Source organism: Acanthisitta chloris, unplaced genomic scaffold (assembly GCF_000695815.1).
Source record: "Acanthisitta chloris isolate BGI_N310 unplaced genomic scaffold, ASM69581v1 scaffold15488, whole genome shotgun sequence".
NCBI lineage: Eukaryota > Metazoa > Chordata > Aves > Passeriformes > Acanthisittidae > Acanthisitta > Acanthisitta chloris.
In genome coordinates this window covers 19,237-28,174 of record NW_008688793.1, presented here as the reverse complement: position 1 = coordinate 28,174, position 8,938 = coordinate 19,237, and the positions used below count along the sequence as shown (strand labels likewise).

Below are 8,938 nucleotides of genomic sequence, written 5' to 3'. Positions count from 1 at the left end.
AAGAGCTCAGCGTGAGCCCTCAGCTGGTGCCCTGCAGTAACCTATTGTACCAGAAGGTGCTTCCCACTCCCTGACTCGTTTCCTTGGGCAGTGAAAGCTGTTAATAGCTGAGACTGGAAATAAGATATTTTGCCCTATCTCTTTTCATGAATATTTTAAACCATTTGGTGTAAGTTGCATGTAAACAGACATGTGAAATATTGTGGATTGGCCTGAATCTTGTAATTATAATAAGCCTTAAATTATAAAGCTGAACTTACACATGTTTGTATTTTTTTTAAAAAAAGGCTTTTTTAATGTGCACTCTTTAATATAATATAGTTTAAAAGAGTTATCCTCAGCAGACAAGTGAACTCTTGAAGTGCTGCCCAATACGGTTAGTCAACTTCTAATACAAATATGTGATGCTCCTGACAGCTTTTTACCTATATCATAAAAAATTCTGCTGATTAAGAGACTGAAATACATACTGCTAGCCTTGGCAAGTGTCTCTGCTCTTCTGGTCCATAGATTCCTGGTGGGCGAAGAACACACGTGTGGAGTGTTCCACCTCCTAGAAGAATTGACAAAACCATCCTTAAGTTACTTTCACATGACCACATTGTGTCTTTCTTTGTATGAACCAAAGGTAGCAGAACTCACTCTGAAACAAATTCATTTCACCATCTTAATAAAAAACAACCCACATACCAAAAGGTGTCGCATTGGTAGTTGGATATTAAGTTGGCAAAATCAGAACATACAAAACAGCAAGAGAAGATTGAGAGAAGTGTTCCTAGAAATTACCAGACATTTCAAAACCTCTTTCTAAGCAGTCCCTTGTGCCTGTGCCAGAGCAGTGAATGAGTGTGCCACCTGTGGAGATGAGTTTGGTGAAGTGAGCAAGTTATTGGTAGCCAAGTGCAATGAAACCGGCTAATCTCACACGAAATGACTGATGGGAAGCAGTGACTCTCTGGCAGTACAAGGCAGAGCTGAAAGGTTCTCTCAACCACAGGCACAGCTCTGAGCAGACATGATGTAGGAGATCTTGACAATTTCGTTGTGAGATAGTAAGGATTATTGTAAAATTCCAGTAGCTTCCCAAGTCTTTCAGTTGGATGGTTCATCATCTGCTAATAACTGTTGTTACCAGTACTTGCAAACATGTAAAATACTCAGTCCTGCTACAGCACAGGCTCAAAATGGGACGTTTGGAACACTGAGTAGTTCTAATTTCATTGACAAATTCAGAACTGTGTATTGCTCCTAATATTAAGAGGAACTTTGATGTGAAGAGCTGCTGAGGAAATAAGGAAAAAAAACACCTTTGTTTTTTCAGGCAAAATGATTCTCTTGGGATGGAATGCCCATCAGTGACTTTCTATCTCTTAGAGCCCTCTGCAAGTATCAAGTGAAGAGAGTCTTTTCTGTACGTTGTCTACAGCTAAATTTAGCTCAGTATCACTTGGTCACATCGAATCGTGTTGCACTTTACATTAATTTGTTTTGCACTGGCAGTTATAGTATCTCACAGCTGAGCTTAAGTATGCCAGTGTATTACCAGCTTCCTCAACATGGAAAACTTTGGGAAGCACTAATAAATAATTCCAGGCTGTAGGATCAGGTGGCTACTTCAGATTTTAATATACAACTCAAGGGGGGTGGGGGTGTAACAATTTAATCAGCATTCATGTTTTACTTATGTTGCATAAGACAGTGTCATTAAACACTTGTTTTTGTTTAATTTATAGCTGTCTTAGCCTTTTCCATTAACATCCTGAACTCCTTGCTACTATGCTAAAACCTTTTATGGGCATTGTGGGAACTTAAAACCAATTAAAAGTAATTTTTAGGTGAAAATAATTTATGAGAATGGGGTGTTAATTTTGTAATTGCTGGAGAGTCTTGTCCACTAAGGATTGAGAGAGAACACAGGACATTAATGAGGAACAAGAAGAGGAGGAGTCAGTTCTACTATGAATCCATGCTCAGGCAGAAGTACCTGCTAGTGGAGTTCCATTAGCTGCTAGTACCATTTGTTCTGCAATTGATTTGGTTCTGGAATAATGATCAACATGCTACAGAGAAAAAGCAAACACATTTTTATCTGCTCTTGGAACGACAGGGCAGGGAGACATCTCTTCTCCACTGGTTTTTACTTAGCAGATGGCAACAAATGCCTCAAGATACAGAAGCCTTGGGGTGTTGAGTGTAGGGTGAAACACATGCATATTGCTAAGGTGAGCAGCATTTTTGTTTATGCAAGTCTGATTAATTCATTTCAGCACATCTGAGAAGCAATAAATATATGTATGCTTTGAATGCTGCCAGGAATGTAACTGATCACTGCTTTGTAATCTGGATTTCTTCTTCAGGTAATGGAAAAGTCAAAAGCCAAGTTTGGAAGGCACCACACTTGGCCTGAAGTGTCCTGTTCACTTCCATGTGGCACTGTCCCAGAGAAAATGCTCTTTGAATTCTTATTTTAAATATTATTCAGTATTTTCTCTCCATCTCTACTTCCTGAAAGACTGAAGTACTTGATGGAGAGAGGAGGGACACAAAAAACAGCTGTATGGAAAGCACCCAGAAGCACTTTCTCCTTTTGAATTAAGTGCAATAAACCCATCTAAAACTAGGCTGCTTTTCCAGATCAGCTCCACATTGAATATATGTAAGTTTCAATTTGGGAGGAGCAGAAAAATTATGTAGATAATAAATAGCTATTGAGGCACCAAGCCATATAACCCAATCCCTCTGTCCAAGTGGTATTTCCTTGATGTTAATGGGACACTGAGTTATTTTCCAAAATCAAGGTCTTAATAGGAAACAAATATATACTGCAGTGTACTGATGTGTCAATGTTGTGAATCATACCTACAAAGAGTGTAAAGAGCTTTCTTTCTCGGAATCACAGAATGGTTTGGGTTGGAAGGGACCACAGACATCATTTAGTTCCAACCCCCTGCCATGGGCAGGGACACCTTCCACTAGACCAGTTTGATCAGAGCCCCATCCAACCTGGCCCAATCCAACCTGGCCTTGCTTTGTGCCTGGATTCTGGCATCAGGCAAAACATGGTCATGAAAACTCTGAGGCTTTTTCAGAAACAATAAAGTAAAAAAAAAGAAAGAGGAAACTTGAAAATATGATACAACCAAAATACCTTTTCAATTGGAAAATATGGCACAGTTTCCTCATCCCCATCTTCAATAGGGAGCCCTCCAAACACCACATTTACTGTACTGGTGTAGATCAGCCGAGCGATGTTCTGCTGTTTGCAGGCTGCAGCAATGGAGAGAGTAAATTACTTTAGTGGAAAATGAAATTATATGGGGGGAAAAAAGTTTGTATGACCTTTTTCTGAGAAACTGTCAAATCTTAAAAGAGCAAATCCTTCCATGTTATAATTGGGTGAGTATAAATGCAAAGCGTGTTTAGAGGGAAGATATCAGAGTAGAACCAAGGACTTTCCTATCTGGCACATCCTAATTTGGGTGCTGTGCTCCTGGGAAGGTTCTCCAGCCAGGCAGGGGTTGAGAAGTCCTTTTTCTGCAAGAGCTGCCCACGGGCACTGCCTGGGCACAAGGTTTAGTGCTACAACAACGTGGAAATTGTTAACTCCTTACCTGGATATGGATTCTTATCTCAGGCAAACAAGGTTACAAGAAGCTGAAGTAGCTAAACTACTCTCCTATCACACCCCATAGCAGCATGGAGCAGACCCTCACCCTCCCATGACATGTTTGCTCATCTTCTGCCAGCAATGTGAAGTATTTGGTAACCAATAGCATGTACCAAAAAGGCCAACTGGCTTTCTCTAAGTGGTATATAATACTTGATATCCTGTACTAACACCCAATGGCAAAGTTAGGTACATACCATTGATGATGAATCTTGTTCCATTAATGTTTACAGTTTCAATCTCTTCCCTGTGCAACTAGAAAAAGACAGAAATTATGTAGTTTTTGAATAATAATACATATTAAATTCAATAGTGGATGTTATAAATGGCCTCAAATAAATGCATTGTGGTGCTTTGATTATAAAAAGGTAGTTTAGACTGCTGTTTCAGACTTCAAGAAGTCTAGTCATTATTTTTAAACTCTGCCTGTATTTTTCTTGGGTTTTTGCAGATGAGTCTGCTTGAAGCAAAGAGAATCACAGTGCTTCTAAAAACACATGTGCAGTTATTACACAGCCTGCAGCAGTGTGTTCCAGATCTGGGTTTCAGTAGCTCTTCAGTTACCAGTTGCCTCTGCCCAGAGCAATTCCAGTTGTGCCCTGCAGTGGCAAATATGTCTGAATGAGCTCTTCCAGCCAGGTAAGTGACTCTAAGCATAAAAATTGTCACTCAGGGACCTACATCAAGTACATCCTTACAGCTTTTTACTCAGTGGCAAAGACTTGAAATATAGACATTGTTATAATTTAGATATATAAAATAATATGTAATTTAGTTCAGGTTTTATTCTTCACAGTGACCTCACACCTAGGAGTTCCATGCGAAGTTTTAGGGAAGGATCAGCTGTTTTTGAGGGAAGCAGCCTCCCTTGTCTTTGCCTTTGTTTTCACACTGTTTCAGAACTCTTCAATGCCATTTCCATCTCAAACACCCTCCCAGGGTGCTGGTGGAGCCTCTCACGGGGAGGAAAAGAGAGAGCAGCACCCCAGGCAGCTCCTTGCAGCTGGCACTCCAGTTTGCACACAGCAATTTAGCAAACCAGCAGGGCAATGTGAAGAGAGAAAATCTGTCATGCAGTGTTACAGCATCAAGTGGCTCATCCTCAGTGTGGACAGACACACACAAAAAAACCCAAAGCTATTTGGACTCACTTGCTCTCTTCCTGACATTCCATATGAAGCTACATGAAACACACAGTCAGCACCTTCACAGGCTGCACATATGGCATCATAGTCCCTGACATCTGCCTGTAACACATAAAAAAAAATATTTGGGGTTGAAATCAAAGGTGCAGGTGAGCATACAGGGTTAGCACAGAGGGAATGCACATACAGAACTGCACACCTCGGGACTGAAAACTGGGCCCACCTCAGTGTCTGCTGATAATCATACTTTCATGGCACCCAAAGGACTTAAAAAACATTCATTAAGCTTCACAATACTCCTGTGTTCATTCTACAGGTGATTAAACTAAGGCAGAGGTTGGGGCCTGAGGAGTGCGTCAGAGTCAGGGAGGGAACTGCTCCAGGCTCCAGGTTCCACTGTTTGCCTTATTTCACATATACTACCACCTGTTCAGCAAAAATCACACAGCATATTCACACAGTTAAAAAGGTTATTGGAATTTGCAATCATTTGCAATTAGGTATTTGAATACTGCGAAAACTAATAAGACATTACGGAAAAGGCAAATGAGTTAACTTTGTTGTGAAATTATAATTTATCATACCTGGATACACACCACTCCATTGGGAATTTCCCACTTAGGCTTGTTGATGTCATACAGAACAACAGAAGCTCCTGCTTTGGCAAGAGCACATCCCAGCTGGTATCCCACATAGCCACCACCTCCCGTCACCACGGCTCGCATCGCGCTTGTGCTCAGTGCTCCAGCACTCCCATGCCATTTGGAGTCAGGGCTCGGCTGCGAGGGTGTTGCTACTCCACTCAGGATAAGTTTTGTGTCAGTGAAATACTGTCTGGTATTACCAGACACGTGTAACAATTCCTCCTCCTCCATGGTGAAGATTGCTCCATAGCGCTCCTGGACGCAGACGATCCCAGGGAGTTTCATGGTAATGAGCTCTACTCACAGCAGCAGAGTCTGACTGTAATGCAACCTGTTTAACAAAGACAAAAGCAAAACAAAGTTTCTTTCAAAAGACTCATTTAAATTTTCTGTCTAATTGTTTTGGTTTCGTCATTCACATTTTACAAGTATTTCAGATGTCTGTGTGCAATATTAGAGACAACAGCCTGAAAATGAGTAACAAAGGTTGCATATTTTTGGACTAAATATTTGTTTGCAAATGGCATCCAGAATAATAGAAGAAAAACTAAAAAAAAAAAATAAAAAAATCCCAAAACCCACTATTTTGCCTAACACAGAGAAGATGAATTCAAATGTTTGCCACAAATGGGTCAACATTAGACTAATGGTACAGACCCTAATTCTTTATTAGCATAAGAGAAATTGCTGGTTATGTGAAATTGTGAAGTGCATCTCCTGGTCAGTTCAGTTCATCCTGGCCTGTGTCACAGCTCAAAGATGACTTTAGGGCCCAGATGTGCCGTAGGGCCAATCTCAGTTTGAACTCATGAATTGTCAGGAAAACTCTAAAGATGAACAATCGCATTTCAGTTTCTGTGCTTAAAAACCAAGCACACAGGGCCAAGCAGAACAGCAGCTAAATCCAACATCCCCTGGAGCCAAGGAAATCCTCAATGCTTCTTTCACTCATCCCTGGTTTATCACAGTCACACATCTGACAGGAGAGGTATTTCCAGCTCCTTTCTAAGTAGCAGGAGCCGAGTGTAAGTTAAGAACACACTGAGTTGTTATCATTGGCAGTGATGGAGTTAAGATAGAAGAGGATTTGCAGGAAGGAATGCCTGATCCTTACTTTATAACTTTAGAAGGTGTATCAGAGAACAAGGCTATCAAATCCCTCACTTTCGAGGGGAAGGTGAATAACAGAGCTGCTACGTTACAGAAAGGGTCAATGAGTGCGTTAAGGAAAAACTAACAGTGAATTGTTTATTTCCCGAACACGGAGGCTCTTGCCCATCTGTGGATTCAGCACTGGCAGTCAGGGCACTTCAGAGGCTGTGGCCACTGACTCCCTCTATCCCCCACATCCCTGCCCTGGCCACAATGGGAGATTCAGAGCCACCCAACCCTGTGGTCAGCCCCTGGTGCTCCACAGCAGGTCTACCTGGGTGACCACCTCCGCTGCGCCCGCCCCATGCCAGCCCCTGCCCCATGCTCCTTGGGGTCCTGCAGCACCCCAGTCCCCTCACCCTGCAGCATCTCTGGCATCCCACTGCACTCCCAGCTCCCACAGGCTCCCTTGGGTCCCACAGCACTCCTGAGTCCCACTTATCTGGCAGCATCCTTGGGATCCCACAACCTTCCTGGGTATTGCTCATCCCACAGCATCCCAGGGATTCTGCTCATCCTACAGCACCCTTGGGAGCCCAGAGCATCCCTGGGATCCCACAGCATCTCACAGCATCCTTGGGTTCCCAGAGTATCCCTGGGATCTCAGAGTATCCTATGGTGGCTCTTACCTCCAGGTGTCTTCACACAGCTGCGACCGCTGCACAAAAGCATCCTGTCTGCAGTGAGGGCTCTGTCTGCACTGAGGTACCTGCTGGACAGGTTGTTCAGGAACAAAACGTCACCTCCTCCTTACCTGCTGGACAGTCAGTGTTGGTACATGGCTCAGAAAGGAGCAAAACATCAGAGACACCTGCAAAACATCAGGAATCCCCAAAGAGGAAACATAAGCAAATAGGCACTAAGGTCCCTGCCCACCTGAGCCAGCAGTGGGTCCCTGTGGTCATTTGAGCCTGGGAGGATGGGAAAAGGGTCAGGAGCTGCAGAATTTCAGAGTTACCCATTCCAGGCAAAAATGAAGCTTTGAACACGCTTACCTGTTCCGTTGCAGCTGTGCCATGTCTGATCGCTCGTATTAAATATTAATCATTTAAAGACACACTGAGCTGTGTTAGAGCAGGAGGAACTCCAACAAGGCACAGCTCAAGGTGATACTCGATACAGAGTGAGGTTGGATTCTCACACATGTCTGAGACTTGGTTTGCCTGCTCACCCTGAAATAGCAATTCCCTGAGGGCTCAGCATGTGCCAGCACTGGCACAGGGCTATGAGTAGTGTGACTCCAGACAGCTCTAACAGCTTCCAAGGTCTTATGTGCCCTCCCTCCCCCTTCCCACAGGCTCCTTAAAACCAGTGTTTGGTTCAGTTCTTCTTTATTATTGGATTGAAAGGATATTATTTGATTGACAAACACAGATTGTTACTTATGACGTTTTTACAAAGCTGTTGAACGACATTATTTTACATAAATATAACTCTCAGTCCTCTCACCACCTGTTATTGATAAATATTACTTTCCATATTTTTGTGCTATTTCTGAAATTCCTCAGACTAACAGACAGTAGCTGTAGCAGCAGCTTCATCAGAGGAGGTGTTTAGTCACCCTTTCTTCATGGCAGCTCCTGGGCTCATTCCAGCACTGCTGTCCTGTGATGGTTCCTCCTTCTTCCAGTTTCTCATCCTCCAGAATGATCATCTTTATAAAGTCATTCTCAACATGAAGCAGTTAATGGAGATCCATTAAAACCATTCCTGCATCCATTAGTGGTGAACTCCTTTGGTTTGTGACACTGTGTTGTTCTTGGGGAACATTTCTTCACGTGTCCCATGTTTTCACTTCTGGGGTTGTTTTTCATTTGGTTTATTTTCTTTCTCAATGAGATCAGAAGGTGTCATCATAGGAACAGGAATGACAAAGCCTACAGTATGAGGAATGTACTCGACCAGATGATTAATACTCAGAAACAAAACGAGGTTTTCTGGAACAGGTGGGTGGTTATTTGATTTTAGAAGAAAGAAAGAATGATCAAACTTAACAAAATGCCAAAACCAAACGCTATTTTAAGGAATTTGTGATCCTCTTGGCAAATAGGTCTTGTTTTCAGATAATGATCCACAGAATCAGCAAATGAGAACTTCTTTGGCTTGTAGCCAAGTTGATTTCGTGCCTTGTCTATTCGGAAAGTGTGAGTTACAGTAACATTCCACACCTGAAATCCAAAAGGACAGTTAAGGAAGTGACTTTAATATCTGATTTTCTAGAACTTGGATGAAAATATGTCAATGATATTACAATTAAAACAGAACAAAACCAGAGCAGAGAATCCTGTCTGCATCCACAGGGCATAGCAGGTATTCCATGAGAATTTGGG

The 8,938-nt window shown here is 42.4% G+C and overlaps 2 protein-coding genes across 2 annotated transcripts in view; both read right to left on the bottom strand.

Moving 5' to 3' along the window:
- LOC103808391 (putative short-chain dehydrogenase/reductase family 42E member 2) overlaps nucleotides 1-5,741 on the bottom strand; it is a 10,035-nt gene extending 4,294 nt beyond the window's left edge. Inside the window, exons 1-6 of the mRNA XM_009081173.1 lie at nucleotides 5,397-5,741; nucleotides 4,819-4,914; nucleotides 3,865-3,922; nucleotides 3,149-3,267; nucleotides 1,985-2,060; nucleotides 471-553 (exon numbers count right to left, since the gene is read on the bottom strand). Coding sequence (XP_009079421.1) covers nucleotides 471-553; nucleotides 1,985-2,060; nucleotides 3,149-3,267; nucleotides 3,865-3,922; nucleotides 4,819-4,914; nucleotides 5,397-5,741 — 777 coding nt within the window. The remainder of the gene's footprint in view (nucleotides 1-470; nucleotides 554-1,984; nucleotides 2,061-3,148; nucleotides 3,268-3,864; nucleotides 3,923-4,818; nucleotides 4,915-5,396) is intronic.
- A 2,831-nt stretch (nucleotides 5,742-8,572) lies between these two features.
- The window catches only part of LOC103808390 (putative short-chain dehydrogenase/reductase family 42E member 2), a 12,756-nt gene continuing 12,390 nt past the window's right edge, over nucleotides 8,573-8,938 (bottom strand). The window contains exon 11 of the mRNA XM_009081172.1: nucleotides 8,573-8,776. Within this exon, the coding sequence (XP_009079420.1) occupies nucleotides 8,573-8,776 (204 nt within the window). The remainder of the gene's footprint in view (nucleotides 8,777-8,938) is intronic.